General features: G+C 39.1%; 1 protein-coding gene and 1 pseudogene across 1 annotated transcript; one reads left to right on the top strand and one right to left on the bottom strand.

Annotated features, from left to right (window-relative positions):
- Nucleotides 1-5,484: 5,484 nt before the first annotated feature.
- On the top strand, nt 5,485-6,480 carry LOC145486836 (uncharacterized; annotated as a pseudogene).
- A 787-nt stretch (nt 6,481-7,267) lies between these two features.
- LOC145486483 (uncharacterized) lies at nt 7,268-8,236 on the bottom strand. The gene has a single exon (XM_081465156.1). The coding sequence runs from the start codon at nt 8,234-8,236 to the stop codon at nt 7,268-7,270; it is 969 nt and encodes a 322-aa protein (XP_081321282.1).
- Nucleotides 8,237-17,173: the final 8,937 nt, after the last annotated feature.

The raw sequence follows: 17,173 nt of genomic DNA, 5'->3' as shown, positions 1-17,173 counted from the left end.
CTAGACTGTATCTATACCTGATTTTGTTAATGAAGTCCGGAAGGGGTAACACATCCTCATTTAATTTTCTAGTGTATATATAACGACGCATGAACAAGAGAGTATAATTAAACAGCTTGTCAACGGTAGACTTTTTGTTGTGAGTACCAAATAAAAGTTCTACAGTAGTTGGATTGAAGTGAGTATTGCTGACATCATTAAACCAATTCAAACAGCTTTCAATGAAGTTTCTGGTGAATTGACATTCAAGAAAGGTGTGGTCAATAGAGTCTTGTTCTCCACAGTAGAGACAATCACTGTTAGTTTTGATCCCAAATCTAAGGAGTTCTTTCTTTGTTACAATAATTCTGTGAATAAATTTGAAATTGAATTCTTTTAATCTGTTTTCCTTACAAATTATTCGAATTGATTTGAAAATATTATTTCAGTCTTCTTTTAAAGTTACCGTGGAATCCCACCTTTTCGGACCAGTTTGTTTAGCAGTGTACGTCTTGTTAATAAGAAGCCAATAAAAGTCTTTTGATTTTGCGTTCAAGAGGTTAATTACTACCCCATTTCCTAAAAGAAAGGACGATGGATCATCGAAATTGGTCAACACCGACGACTTCAAAGTTCGTGACTTCAGTAAAAGATATTTTGGGATAGTGTCAATAACCTGGTAAAACTGGAGAAAGTTGGTTCTAGTTAATCAATATTTCACTTGAAAGTCACTAAAAGATAGGAAACGGCCATTATCATCTAAGAGATCCTGGATTTCGCATATGCCTTTGGAGAACCACTCCTTGTTAAAGAAAGGTTTGCCACCAATTAGGATTTCTTTATTGTTGAAAAGAACGGTATCACGGGGGCTATCCTCGGAATAGAGCTTTATAAGCTCGCTAAAGGCTCTTAACGCATCTTTGTAAAAGTTTGGAAGATCATCTAAAAACCTGACACAATAATTGCAATTAAGGAGAAATCTTAGACCTCCCCGACTTCTAAAACAGTGATCCGGTACCGTCCTCCAGTTATGGAGCCCGCCCTTTAGAAGCCTTGGGTTCCAAGCCAAACGTAATGATTTTATCATTGTTTCAACGTCCAACATACGTAATCCACCTTTGTCGTGGTCTTGGTAAAGACCTGCACGTTTGATTTTGTCTGGTTTGCTTCTCCACAAAAATTTAAATGGCCATCTCTTTACATTATTGATGACATCCTTTGGAACGTCAACATTCGAAGCGGAATAGACAAGAGGCAAGATCCCTAGAGATTTTATTATCAGTACCTTTCCAAATAAGGTCAAGTCTCTGGATCTCCATATGTCAAGATTCGTTTGGAGTTTTTGTATTTTAAGATTGAAGTTGTAATGCTCATTGCCTTTTATGTCATATGATAAATATATACCTAAAATCCTCACTGGACAACGCACCCATTTGAGATTTAACAGGTTGTTTCGGTTGTTGGCCCACCTTCCAAGCCACATAGCTTTAGTTTTATCAATATTAAGTTTTAAACCAGAGATCTTGCCAAATTCTCTTAAAAGTAACAAAGAATTCTCCACTGATGGTAGGTCTGCGCAAAAGAGATTTGTATCATCTGCGAACTGACTCACTTTGATTTCATTATTGCAGAGAGTAATTCCTTTTACATTCTCACTTTGCCTGATTTTACTCGACATTAATTCTGCTGTAAGTATAAAAAGAGAAGGAGATAGGGGGCAACCTTGTCTTACCCCCGTTGAGGGTTTAATCCAGTTAGTAGAAAATCCATTGTAAAGAATTGCGCTCTCTACATCTGTGTAAAAAACATTTACCCATCTTCTTAAATTTGGTCCAAAATTAAAAATCTCTAATGCGTAATGCATGAGTGGCCATTCCAAAGTGTCGAAAGCTTTGCGGAAGTCAAGTGACAATAAAATGCCGGTAGTTTGATCTTTTTTTGTTTGTTCCATTAGATCACTGATAAGTCTAATATTCTCCCCAATATATCTACCTTTTATAAATCCAGCTTGATCGGAGTGTATCAGACTTGGAAGTACGGGTTCCATTCTTTTGGCTATGGCTTTCGAAGCTATTTTGTAATCTACATTTAGCAATGTAATTGGCCTCCAGTTTTTGAGATTCAATAACGATTCTTCCTCTTTTGGTATTAGAGTTATTACACCTCTACGTTTTGAGATTGATAATTGACCCTTATCATGAGTAGCATTCAGACAATCAACGAGATCCCTTCCTATGATGTCAAAGAAATTTCTATAGAATTCCGCTGTGAAACCATCCTCACCCGGTGACGTTCCATCGTTAAAGGTTTGGAGTATCTCTTTACATTCATCGTAAGTCAATTCGCCTTCAAGTTGGTCGCGTTCATCATCCGATAATTTTAGAATTTCTAAATTGTGAGTAAATTGGTCAAATTCAAGTTGAGTTGCTAAACTCTTGGATGTGTAAAGCTCCTTATAGTAAGACTCTAGTGCCGAGAGGATCTGTTTTTCATCAACAATAACCTGACCGTCTTCCAATTCAAGTTCTGTACCTATCTTCTTGTTGTAATTTCTCTTCTCTAGATTAAAGAAGTAAGTTGTTGGGCGCTCTCCGCTCTCCAACCAGCAACACTTAGATCTGAACATTGCCGCTTTCCCTTTGCGTTCATACAGCTCTTGTAGCTCCTTTTTGAGATCATCATACAGTTTTAATTCACGGTCAATGTTCTGAAGATCACTACTATCGCAGATTATAGCATCAAGGGTGTCTAACTGCTGCTTGACTTCAAGCTCTCGCGTGTTTATGATCTTCGATTTTGCCTTGGTGAAAGCAATAGTTATTGATCTAATTTCCATTTTTAAGAGCTCCCAAAAAATCCGTTTGTCATGGATGTCCGAGTACTTTTGACATAATTGAGGATAGCTGTCGTGAATATTTTTTACATAATCTTCATCCTGAAGCAATATGTTAAAATTTCCAGAAGCCGGGGCCTCTGGGTGTGTCCTTTGGCCAATTTAAAGATAGAAAGATCATTTTGTGATCTGGAGCGATTGATGTCTGAATGTCAACCTTTTTAACAAATTTTTTGAAATCTTTAGATATTAAAAAATAGTCTATCCTTGATTTTAAATTCTAAATTCAAAGCCTTCGATGTATATGAATATTTGTTTACGTTAGGGTGCCGTTCTCTCTGAATATCAATGAGATCAAAGATATCCATTGTTATTAAAATCGCATTTCTAAAGTTCGTTGGCCTCCAAATTAAACCACCTTTTTTGTCCTTCTTTGTTAGTGTACAATTCCAATCTCCACCTACAATCAGCCTCGTTAACTCTGCTTTGTCTATCAAGCAGTTGTTAAGTTCTTGAATGAATTGCAGTTGATCATTTGGATTATTGGGAGCATAAATATTACAAAGTGACAGTTTAACACTGTTGAAGCTCACCATAATTAGCGCTATTCCACCTGCGTTGTCTGAAAAAGAATAAACAAGGTAGAATTTAAGAAGTTGGCTTCTGTAGGCAACTTTCAAGTTTCCTTGATTACCATATGTTTGGAAATGCGAAATATATTTTCTGCAAGAGTTCTTCGCCTGTAATAATGACTTTGCGAGATGTTTTTAAAGAAATTTACAACATCGTAGTTCTCATTTGTTTACACGCAGCGATTCAGTGTGAGCTTTGAAAGAAAAATGACTCTTCTGAATCGGCATTCAGAAGCAAAAAGCGTTGGATCCTGGGCTAACAACACCGTAGTTCGATTTTTCTATGTGGACTGTTTCTTCGTGAGCTTCATTATTTGGAGATATTTTGTGATTGTCGCATAATCTGCTAGCAAACTGTTCAAGTGATCAAAGGGCTTTTTTCCGTAGGTGACATGAATACGCGAGTACGTTAACAAGACAACCACTCGTATGCCTTGACATTTTTTTCCTGAACAGATGATCAAAGCCGTTCAATAGCTTACTCAAGTCGTTTGAACAGATGGATGTTCCAGCGAACGGATGAGCAAGTCGTTCAAATGGTTGGATGTTTTTAACAAACTGGTGAGCAAGTTGTTGAAACGGTTAGACATTTTTGTCGAACAGGTTAGCAAGTCATTCAAACAGATGGATGTTTTTACCAAATGGGTAAGCAAGTCATTTGAATGGCTGGACGTTTCTACTGAACGGGTGCAAATTTTTTTGGAATGGATGACCCAGGTAGTTCGAACGAATGCAAATTTCTTTGAAACAGCTTCTGAACAGAATTCCGTTAAAAAATGGAAAGCCGTTAAAGCACATTTTTGCGTGAAAGGTCACATATCCATAAAGCCGTAATAATATCTCTAAGCCATGAAACTTTGACTGTGATCTAGAGCAAAAATGTTTACCTTATTTAAAGAACTAACGTGGTCATCCGGGTTCTCATTCGGCACAGACCTCTGCGATAACTGCGAAGACAGAGTCACACAATAAAAGTCACACATAATCTGCGATAAAAATGTGGTGGGTTAAATGAGATCCTAGTTAGTACTGATTTTGCTGTAAATTCTGTGGGTCAGTTGGTTAGCTTTTTGCTTCTGTACTATCCTGATAGCTCAATAGCTGCAACTAAATCAAGTCCATATTTGCATTACTTGGGTGTGCAGCATCAACGAATGTCAATGAGAGACTTATTAACTAAAGTGTATACATTTTTGGATTCTTGCAGTTTATCAATTACCAATCAATAAATCACTAGTTTTTATGAAAACAATCGATGAGCTCAATACCTTCATTCCGTTTAGAGATGCACACATCCTGTTTTCCACTTGTGACAGCATCTTTTGCTTCACTGACTATGGACTTCACCTGCTGGTTTTGTTTGTACTGTTGCTTGTATCCTTTCTCTTTGAATGCATGTGGTTCTGCATGGTGGATCTTTCTTAATTTGCTCATTTGAGTGCAAGGGGTTTTCCAGCTGTCTTTTCATCAAGTCTAGTTTGCTGTTGATGATTGAAGAGAGATTGTCGAGTATGCTAGTGTCATAGTATTTGCACGGTATTCCTTGGCCGCAGAGGCCTGAACTGCACCTGCACACATATAGTCAAACATGGCGGTCATGTTTCTTCCATGTAAGAATAAACTCCCAAATACATACTATTTAATGGTGTTAGAAGTGGGATGCTCTCAGGAAAACATACAGGAAATGCACATGGAACTCTTCAAATACAAATTATGGGAACTTTTATGTCAGTTCATCAGAGATTTTCAAGTTTTAATTTTCAACCTGCTTGACTCAATTAGGCCTGGGTCACACTAGTGTAAAAATTTGTTTGTTTTACAAAATAAATCTGTCAACAGGTAGGTTTTTCCCGTTCAACCGATTTGTCAGACATTGTCAAAAATGAGCAGAATGTACCAAATGTTCAAAGATGCCGGCACTTAAAATTGCCAAGCTCTGTACCTCGCCAAAATGTCACAAAAAATCAAAAAAGCTATTAAACTGTCACTCGTGACACAAATAGTCAATGAAAAACGCAGTAAAATCAAGTTTACTTATGATTTGGTGCCAAACTTCTTGAGAAGGCTACAAAGGTGGATCCCTCTTGGCCATATGCAAGTCCCAGTGCTCTTTATATGCCATTAAGAGCAATGACTCCAGATACAAGAAATTATTTTGGTCAGCAAGAAGTCAACTTGAGTCAACCGACATTCAGTTCTTACAATTCAGTCATGGCTCAACTGGTGGCATCTCCTCACCGGCTTCACTCGGAGAAGAAACATTTGAGAGCCAGTCCCCAAGTCAGTCTAACCAGTCCAAGAAATACGATAAGTGGACCAACAAACAGCAGAAGTACTTGGTGCAATTATGGGCTGAGAAGCAGGATATGCTTAACAGCAAGGATTCAAGAAATGCTTTGCGTGCGATTGCTGAGGGGCTTAACAATAAGTTCGCAACCAACAAGATGGTGGATAAGTGTATAAGAAAAATTAAGTACCTAGTTGACGCCTACAAAGAAAAGAAAGAATGGAATAGAAATCAAACTGGTGACAACTTGCGAAAATCTGTTTTCTATGACAAAATCGATGCTCTTTTGGGTTGTCGTGACATTGTGACCCTTAGGCACACTCAAACAGCGGGTAACTCTCCATCGACAACATCATGTCCAGCAGATAGCGAAAGCCCCTTGAATGTATCTGCTGAGTCCAGCATCGAGAAGGAGCCAGTGGAATCTGCTTTGCCACTAAAATCTCACCTGGAAAGGAAGAAAGGCCCAGGCAGAAGGAAGAGAAAACCAGAGGATGCCGACAGAGAAATGGAAGAGCACTTCAAACGTGCTTATGATAAGATCAAATCCCAAGGAGAACGCGTTGCGTCTTCCATGGAAAAAATGCAAGAGATGCAAACGCAGCAGATGAAAATGATGAACCAATTTATGGGGAATTTTCTCCAGGCATTTGAGGAAAAAAATGGTTAAAAGTCAAACACTTTCTTTCATCCATGTATGATATGCAATTTATGATATTTGTAATATGCATGTGCAAGGTTCTGTTACTGTTTTTGTTACTGTATAGTACAAGATGAGTATTTGCTAAAGACAAACTGAAATGTTCAATTCTTGCTTTAATTTTAGAGCTATTATACTATTAAAATGTGTTCACTTTGACACTGAACATGGTTAGTCCCCTCCACTAACTATGCACTGAAGAAAATTATTTGATTTGTGTTCAAATAAAATGAAGTAAATCTCAGGTAACTCGCAACAGATTAGTTCCTTCTGGAAGGTCACAACAAAAACTTAAACCAACGAAGCTTGTCACTGTTCAGTAAAACGTTTGCAAAGAAGATACATATTCTTTTAAAACCTCTCTTATGTTATCTCCATCTTGCATTACATTCGTATCATCATTCTCGCCATCATCGTCATCATTTTTGTCACTGTCATCCCAGTGGTCACCATTCCTGATGCAGAAATTATGAAGTACCGCACAGGCAATTGCAGTCTTGACTGCAAAGTTCATATTGCTGTCGAATCGCTTTGCTAAAATCCTCCATTGGCTCTTTAAGATACCAAAGGCGCATTCAACAGAAACTCTGGCAGCAGTCAGCTCTCGGTTGAAGGAAATCTTGTCTTGATCCCTAGTTGCTTAGGGAAAAGGTTTTTGTAGCCATGGTCCAAGGGGATAAGCACTATCCACGATGAGATACGGCCAAATTTCATGATGACCAATCTGTATAGTAGGACTTTTTAGGATGTAAATGTAAAATGTGAATTTAAAAGTAATTTGTTTACCCACGGAGCACCAAGGAATTCACAGAACTCGTTCAGAAATGTCAGTGCATTCAAGGATTGAATTGCAATTTGAGAAATGTTGGTTTTTGAGGAGAGGGGAAAATGGGAGTACCCGGAGAAAAACCTCTTGGAGCAGAGAAGAGAACCGACAACAAACTCAACCCACATATGACGCCGGGTCCGTAAATTGAACCTGGGACACATTGGTGGGAGACGAGCACTCTCACCACTGCGCCATCCCTGCTCCCTGCTCCACTGCGCCATCCCTGCTCCCCATGTCTGTACAATGTGCTGTTTCTCAGAACTCGGGCATCGTGAAGACTTCCAGGATGTCCGGTGGCAAAATCTAGAAACAGTTTGTGGCCGTCCACTACCCCTTGAACTATAAAATTGTACTGATGAAAGCAGCTAAAATAATCAAGAGCGCTTTCATCGGGAGCTTTTATCTGAATATGGGTGCCATCAATCGCTCCAGCAACATTAGGAAGATTAGAAAGTTCAGAAAATGTTTCAATGCATGTCCTAGTCTCTGCTTCACTTACTGGAAGTTTCATGTACTCGTTTCTCAGTTCAAATAGTGCCCCAGTAACATCTTGAACTGCCTCCATTACGGTACTTTTCCCTACATCAAAGTTAGCGCCAATTGTCAAGTACGAGTTTCCATGTGCAAGACGGTAAAGACCAAGAGTGAGCACTTTTTCTGGAGGAATGCAATCATGTAACAAGGTGTTTTGCCGCAGAAGAAAAGGGTGCAGCATATTGAGAAGTACATTAAAGGTATTCCTATTCATTCGTAACTGGCTTTTGAAGTAGTTGGGAGGAATTGCAAGATTCCTGAAGTGTATCTCGAACCATAATCCATTTGGTCTTGGCAAATGCCAGCAGTATGGATTGTATCGTCTTTGCCGTCTATGCTGTCTTATCCGACGCTTGTATTCCAACAACACTAGCTGGATATTTAGGTTATGAAGTCTGTAAATACAGTGCAGATTGTATAGATTTGCCATTCTAGCCTGCATGCAAGTTAAAAGCAATAAAACTTCAACAAAGCGAAAGCTGCATCTTGTGATTCCATGATCATGCACTAAATGTTTAATATAGTGTGATATTGTGACACACCTTTAGCGGGAGCAGGAAAGTTTCCTTTTGTTGACAATGATGCGTGTATGACAGGAATGCAAATTGCATGCAACCCTAAAACAACAAAAAATTTTTACCAGAAACAGATATTTGTCTGGAATTTTGTCACAACAAAAACAATTTTGTCCACTAGTGTGACCCGACCCTTACCACCATTTTCAAGTTTCAGATTTCAAGCTTCTTCATTCAAACACCAATGTTGTATCACAACCTAAACAACAACCATGGACAAGTTTACAATTCCTTCAATGGATTGGTTGACACCTGGAGATATCCACAAGAGATTCAAGCTTTTCAAGCAAAATTGCAGTCTTATTTTCAATGGGCCTCTCTCAAACAAGACAGAAGGTCAAAAGACGAGGCTACTCTTGCTGTGGGCCGATGACAAAGGATTAGAGATCTATAATACAGCAACATGGGAAGATGAAGCAGACCAATTTAAGCTTAAGCCAATAGTTAAGAAGTTTGAGGCATACACAAAGTCACAGTAAACCAAATACTGTTTTAGAGGTGGTTTGGGAAAAGTGCACTGACTTGTTTTCTGTTCTGGGCACTAGTGGCTCCTTGCTAGTACCCTTTGGTTGAAGGTGCTCTCTTGTTCTTTGGTACAGCTTGCCATTCATTTCAACAAAATATGTTCTTGGTTCTCTGTCAGGGTTTTGGCGGTTGAAAATCCTGCCCTGTTCCCAGATGTGCTTTCTAGAGTTCCATACGTACACTGGTTCAGAGCTGTTAAGAACATGCTTGTTGCAGCTGGCTCTCTTAATGTAAAATTCTGCTTGCTTGGTTTGCTTCTGGAGGTTGGCTTCTTGATGAGCGTCGTTGGCAGGGTGCCTTGATTGTAGGGCGAGGTTACTACTCGGTTGTGATGATATGGGCTTCCACCTATACAAGAGCTCATACGGTGAAGGAAGGTGGTCATCCAGAGGAATTATCCTGTAGATCCACAGGGCTGTTTCAGGCACTGGTTATTCTCAACTGTCTTCTTTCAAAGAGATTTCATATCACCAACGCACCACTCTGCTACGCCGTTAGCCTGGTGGTGATAAGGCAAACTAAACGTTAAGGTGATACTGCCCTCTTCTCATTTCCTCTTAAACATCTCGCTGACGAATTGGCTCCCAAAATCAGCAGTTAGTTCAGAGGGTAGGCCATACTCAGGAAATAAACTGGTTAAGTGGCTGGAGATGGTGGATGCTGAAGTATCGTTCAGGGGTCTGATGATAGGGAACCTTGAATAATAGTCAACGATTATCAGGTAATTTGCACCATTGAACTGAAAGATATCTGATCCAAGCTTCTCCCATGGTCTCGTTGGAAGATCAGGGTGCATTGATGGCAGCTTCGGTCATGCTTGTTGATATTTGTTGCATAATTCACAGTCCCTTCACCATTTGACGAATGTCACCAGATATGCCAGGCCAGAAGACTGATTGCCTGGCGAAAAGCAAGCATTTGGTTTTGCCTTGATGACCAGTGTGTGTTACCTCCAATACTTGGGCATGAAGAGACTCTGGTACAACTACTCTGTCTCCTTTGGGTATCAGACCATCCTCTAAAACAAGATCACACCTAATGTTCCAGTAAAGCCATAGTTCCTTTGGGCCCTGCTTCCTATATCCTGGCCATCCATTGTAAATGGTGTTCTTCAACAACTGCATTGTCAGATCTTTTGCAGCAGCCGGACTTCACTAAGCCAATGTCAATAGGGCATGAGGTGTCTGTAGTCAGGAACACACCTTTCGCTCTGCTGTCCAGTTCCGGTTACTTTCATTGTTGTGCATACATGTGATGACGCATCAGCAACTGGAATTGTTTCGCCTCGCCTGTATCTAACTTCGATGTCAAACTTCATGCATCTGAGCAACGGTCTTTGTAATCGAGCTGGTGCATCTGCAATGTTTTTCTTAAAGATTTGTTCAGTGGCGAGTGGTCAGTTTCAACCAGAGTATGCCTCCCAAGTAGATAGTACTCAAACTTCTCAAGACCGAACATCACAGCTAAGCGTTCTCTCTCAATGTTAGAGTACCTGGACTTCATGTCGTTAAGTGATCTTGATGCCATAGTGACAATCCTTTCCTTGCCGTTGAAATCAATTTGTGTTATCCAGGTGCCTAATCCTTTCTGCCTGGCATCACACTGTAGGATGGAGGTTGTTGCTGGATCAGGGTCATAGTAAGACAAAATCAGTGCTGAGCAAAGTTGCTCTTTGATTCTATCTAGTGCAGCCTGGTGATGCTGCTTCCACCTTAAGTGAACATTCTTTTTTGTTAACTCACAAAGGGGTGCTGTAAGCTCTGCCACTTTGGCTGAGAAGTGGTTTAGGTAGATGATCAATCCTAGTAGGGACAGAAGTTCCTTTGTGTTAGATGCTGCAGAGATATTCTCGAGATCTTCTAACTTGACAGCTGCAGGAAGGATACCATCTTGGGTTAGTGTGTGGCCGAAGAAATTGACACTTGGTTGTTTGAACTTTAGTTTCTCAGAATTCAGACTCACATTGTTTGCTCTGGTGGCCTCAAGCATATTGGCAAATGCTTGGTCGTGCTCTTCCTCTGTCGAGCCAAAAACAATGATGTTGTCAACTATCCCAGTAACATTGGGAATCTCCTTATAGATGTTGTGTGACTTCTGCTGGAAAATGTCCTGAGAAACAACTACCGTAGAATTCCAAAAGTAACGCCCCCCCCCCCCGAAAGTAACAGCTCCCCGAAAGTAATGTTAATTTTTTATCTTTCTATTAAATCCCAAAAGTAACGGCCCCCCCGAAAGTAACGATCCCCCCAAAAGTAGCGGCCCTTTCAAAAATGACAACTCAAAAACAATAAAATCTGTTGTATTTGATGTAATGCCTGTTTCAAACAGCACAGTAAGTGCTTAGAAATACAACTTGGCAGTGAATTGAATAATTTCCTATTTTATTTATAGCAAATACCAATCAGTGGTCTCTTGTGTGTATTTTCAAAATCGATTCAAAAGCATTGCATAAAATAACTACTGGTGATACGGTACCGTACTAGGGCTGTACAGATTTAAAGAAGACATTGATAGAAAAACTCTCTGCTCTCAAGCAAAATGCAGATGGAACAGCCTGAGTGCAGGACTGATCAAAGGACTGAAACATTTGAACAGTAAATATTTGTGATTTAATTTCATACTTACATATAAGGGCTGTATGTGCCAGATACGGTATGATCAGAGTCAAATAATACAGTATTTAGTTCCCGTATAGTATGAATGCTACTTTTCATTGTATTGTACACACGTTTGGCGCCTTTTTTTGTTACACTATGCTTTGGTAATAAATAACACCTAATCGCAGGTTAATACGTAACCTGAATGACCTTTTCATACGTATCATGTAACGTGTCTTCTTTGTGTAAAATGACTGCCCAATTACAAACGTTTTTTAACTATCTGAAAGTAACGGCTACCTGAAAGTAACGGCTACCCGAAAGTAGCGTCTCCTTGGGCCTGCTAAATCCGAAAGTAACGGGGCCATTACTTTTGGAATTCTACGAGCTATTGAAGTCATCGTGAGTAGTGATAATTAACTGAGTTCATATATGACAGGCGTCCTGCATACTGCTAGGATCAACACTATCAAAGTCATCGTGAGTAGTGATAATTGACTGAGTTCATATATGACAGGCATCCTGCATACTGCTAGGATCAACGCTATCAAAGTCATCATGAGTAGTGATAAATTTATCACTACTCACGATGACTTCGATAGCGTTGATCCTAGCAGTATGCAGGACGCTTGTCATATATGAACTCAGTTAAATGACCTCGCTCTCCATGAGTTCTCGTAGCTCAATGGATAGAGCGCCCGCCCGGTGTTCGGGAGGTCATGGGTTCGATTCCTATCGGGGACTCAGAATTTTTCTTTGTGCCACGCTCGTGTCATGTTGATTAATTCACCTTCACATCTTGTTTTTGTAGATATTCTTTTGTTAACATCCCATTTCTCTCAACACGGATACAACTACATTTTGGCCGGGTTGATAAAAATTAATTTGCCTCCGCAAGATTTTTTTTCATAAACCACCTCAATTAATCTTCAGAGCAACTCATTTGCATGTAAAACATAATTCAATTTACATTCATGGATCACAAACATGCCATCTTGTTCTCTACGAACTTGAAATAGTTGTCTTTAACAGCAGTAAAATTAACAAGAAATTATCAATACTAATTTGGATGTAATTTCGTTGCATTGAGGTTTTGTGGTGATATTGACAAGAGCAACATTAAATTACTTTTGTTGAAAGTAAACGTTTCAGAGCGAAAAACAAGACGGTATACTAGTAACCTGCAGCGCCAATTGCGTGCACGAGGTAATAGAGGAAGCAAATGAAGCAGAAAACAACATGGTGTACAAACCTGCGACAATACAAACGATAACAATGAAGGCAAGGGAGATTTCTTCTGGGAATCCTGACCTACCAACGACTACACATATTGAGATGTTAATTCCAGTCTTCTGTCCTTTATGATCATTTCATAGGCTGGATAGCAGCAAAGTTATGTCGTAACCTGTATTTCCTCATTGTTTACATTTGGCTGTGCCAAATGGACACCACCTCTGATGTCTTTCCTTGACCCTCTTTTGCACGCTGATAATTAAACAAAAACTGACCCGCCACCCTCATTGCCAGGCAATTTTTCTGATCCGAAAGAACAGTTAATGTTTTCAAATGCAAGGAGAAACCTTTAAGTAAGATCGACATTTCGAAGAGCAGTCGTCTGACCTTTGAATCTGTAACGCGTCACGCCATCTAAAAACGGGAAATAGATGTAAACAACAGGTTTGCAGAAGTCCCAAAATTAAATTTAGGGTAAATGTTCGCTCACTATTAACTTGCAGTTTGTTCTACACAACAGCAAAAACGACCATCAAACTGAGGATCCCCTTTGTTTTTCCATGCAGTGTGACATTAAAAATAGAATTTTTGCGGGAAAATTTAGCCTAGACGGTAAGGATTTGGCAAGTTTGAAATGTTTACTTAGGTTAACAACGATGTCACAGCTTAAAAATTCTCTTCTGCAGTCCAGCTGACTATTTTTTTGCAGTTCTTTCATCAAATCATGAATAACAATCGCAGAAAGTCAGTGTGAATTTTGACACAATCTTTATTCGTTGGTATTTGTATCTATTTGGTTTGACTGAAAAGAAAAGAGTAATAAACAAAGCGAAATCGAATACTATGAAAAGAACTGAAATAAAACACTTACAAGCTTTGCTGGCTCATGAAAGAGAAATCCAAGAACAATTTGTGTTGATGACTAGCTTGTGAAACTAACCGAGCACATGGCCCAGACCATAATACTTTGAACACTGTTAGCCAGTCCCCGAGGACCAGGAGTGGGAAATAACCAAAAAATAATTGATACATTTTGTAACTAACAGTGGGAATGAGGTGATATTTTTCGCTAAATATTTGGCGGGAAATATTTTTGACTAATGATTTTTTTTGGACTTTGCAAGACCAATTACTCCAATTTGCTTGTAGTTGCCAATTTTAACTCATCCAGATAACTCATCCACTTAAGAGTTTAAATGCAAAAAAAGAAACAGTATTGGAACTGAAACGTGATTAATTATATGCCTTAATATATATCCTTCTAGATCCATGGCCAAAAAAAAATCACTCACTGCAGGCCAGGTTATTTATTTTAAATGGCCTAGCTGGGAACTGTTCGTGAACTCTTCACTTCCATCTTGTACCCCTTCCCTCTCTCCTATCCCCTCTTAGCAATGTTGAAACAAATTGAGACGTGATCTAATTTTATCTTACATGCAAGGAAGCGGATTAAATGAATGTCTAGAAGTATTAGCCATAACTCTCTTTGCAGATGACAAAGTGGTTGCTCTGATCCATTATGCAACCACCGTATAAAAGATTTAAATATTTAAAGCTTCTGAAAGAGCTGCAAAACCATCTAGGTCTGGATGTTTATTATATTCTAGGTATCTCTTCGGGAGACAAAACCATGACAACCGAACCTAACAGGACTTTGAAAAGTGCCCCATGAAAAACTAGTAAAAGAGTTAATAATCCCTCAATGTAAAGTCTTGTACAACATTACCAACCTGCAATTGCGTGAATTATATCTTGTGGGGGGGACAGGGGAGTCAAAACCTCCTGCCCCCTGTATCCTGCTCTCCTGCTTCCCGTACCTTTATCTGCTGCCTCCCACCCTTTTCCATGCTGCTCCTGTCCCCTGTAAATTGGCAGAGTCAAAACACATCCTAGTCATTTAGCTTCGCAATTGTTAAGCATTTCCTTTGTTTTTGAATAATTTAACAAGATGACCACTGCCATAATTATGTTTCAATTCAATGAAGTTTTGACCTACTTGTTTATCTTCTTTTAGTTTCACCTTTTCAGTCCATTTTCATCGGCTCTTTGGATTTGTTTCTTAAATCCGTTTTCAGTGACAACGGTCTCAAAAGTTAATTCTAAATTGTCTTGTGTTCTGATAAAGTATACGCATTTCCAGTAACCAGTCCAGCATTTATTGGGATCAGAGAATTAAATCATGGAAGTAGGATTTGATGAAATTACAGCCAAACATCCCAGGTGGATTTCAGATATGCACATTTATTGTTCGGAAAATCTAAAACAAGTCTTCCATGTGCCTAGGTGGGTGCACTGGTCTCCTGCTCCAAATGGTCATTAGACCTGTTAAGTGTCATCATAAGAGAAAACCGGGCAGTACCAAAAGATCGAGGTAGGCCATTTACCTTCATCTTTTCACATTACAAAAGCTATCCAAAAAGATTAACAACCATGACATTTGCCAAGGTAGGCGTTCGTTTTTCTTCAAGATATCTCCACATCATGATTTTGGGCTTTCAAGCAGTTGAAAATGGCTGAAATGTCAGGCAACTTTAGGTGAGCCTAAAAGATACCTCGTACAAATTCCAGAAACTCTTATTTTTGTGCGATGATATTTGTCCCTTTATTAGTTGACTGAGATATATTTGAGGTCTTTCGCTTTAATTTGACAGTTTTTACGAGGTGCCAAATATTGCCGCAAAATCCTTAATTAGCGTGACCCAAATTTTAGTCATTTTTAGCGAGTCGTTTTTCAAAAGAACGGCATTTATTTCCACAGAAAAACAATTTTGTGATAGTCTCTTGCACTGTTATCAATATCCAATTTAGTTAAAATTGGTACCTACAGGAAAATCAGAGTAATTGGTCTCGCAAAGTTGAAAAAAAATCATTAGTCAGAAATACAGTATTGTGCAAAAGTAATGCAAGTGAAATGCTCAAATTTCATTCTTTGTCTTTACGAATTTTCATCGAAAAACCACGCAAAAATTCCAGGGAAAAATCAATGCATTTCAAGCATTATTCGCTTGAACAATAGGGGAAATTTCATTAGATTTTCAACACCTCTACAAAAATTCGCAATTAATAATGTTCTTTCGCCAGTAAGTATGCAAAATTTTGTGACACACAGAGCCGAAGTTCGACAGCATATCAAGTAAAGTTAATCGCGTAACTGATTCCATCGATCATCAAGATTATCAGTGACAAGTCAATCTGTGGCTGTTTTTGCAAATCCAGACATGTTAAAATTGAATGTCATGCAAGGGCTGCTTTTTCACTGAACTATAGACATAAATGACCAATGGTGAGTGCTTTCCATGCTCGTGTCACAATGATTGGCTAATTTAACCCAGTAAAGACATAGTGAGGTCATTTAGGTGAAATTGCAAAGACATTTAAACATGTTTGAATTAGCGCCGCAAGTCAGGTGATCAATTTAACCTTTAATTCTAATTCAGCTTTGTTTGGCCCATTTGACTCAATGACTTGTACTTGCATGTGACTTCAATGGCTTGTACAAGCATGTTATGGCTTCTTTTAAGAGTACACAAGGCAGATAGTGCTCTCAATACATGTCCATAGTTTTGTGCAGTATCTGACTGATTTTCCAAAAAACATGCCTGCTATTTTGGTGCAAAGCCTTAACACAGTTTTCATAAATCCAGTCATATATATTTTATACACATTTTGTTTTTTACATGAGAGAAAAAAAGGAGTGTTCATGCAGCAAAAAGCCAAAAACCATTCCTTTGTGCAGAAACTACAGAATATTTTAACAGGCCATTACAAAGAAGCATTTCGTGTGAAAACCAAATGAAAACCTGTGCATGTGGACATGCATGTGTATTGAAGTTAGAAATCAGTTTTTTTTGTCAGTGTCACGATTTAAAAGTTTTGGCATCTTTCAAGTAGTTTTTATGCCGAGAGCAGCGCCTAGTTATAAACCCAGTGCACAAAAGACTATAATGAAATAGTTATAATTGCAGTCGTGCATGCGGCCAGAAATCACTGAATTACGGAGACACTTGTTTGGATTAATTTGGCCGCTCATGTGGCGTTTATTTCAAACCATTCAAATACTAAGGTGTCAAATTGATCAATTAAACATTGCTATATTTGATTCAGTGAATAAAGTTGGGGCGAAAAACAGCCAACCCAGTAAGAGGTAGCAAGAGCAGAGGAGGAGCTCAGGGGATGGTGGAGGGCCGACGAAAGAAAGTAAAGTACGCTTCTAAGGCTAAACAGCTATCATGCTCGGTGCTGGCAGAAAAAGGGGAGAGGGTTAGCAGAGCACGCGAATTTAAAGCTTGCTCTGCGTGTGGTGTCTAGCCCATTATCAGCTATCTGCCTCTGCAGCTTGTACCGTAAGATAAGATAAGGCCCTGCCCCAGTCAATAATGGGCCATTTATGCCGAGAGCGGCGCCTATTTATAAACCCAGCGCACAAAAGACTATAATGAAATGGTTACA

Source organism: Orbicella franksi, chromosome 5 (assembly GCF_964199315.1).
Source record: "Orbicella franksi chromosome 5, jaOrbFran1.1, whole genome shotgun sequence".
In the NCBI taxonomy this organism is placed as follows: Eukaryota; Metazoa; Cnidaria; class Anthozoa; order Scleractinia; family Merulinidae; genus Orbicella; species Orbicella franksi.
Note: the sequence above shows the minus strand (reverse complement) of the source record. Positions and strands in the feature narration are given on the sequence as shown.

What these genes read in the sequence shown, in the direction of transcription:
- LOC145486483 (XM_081465156.1), bottom strand. Translation starts at nt 8,236, where the DNA reads ATGCAGGCTAGAATGGCAAATCTATACAATCTGCACTGTATTTACAGA.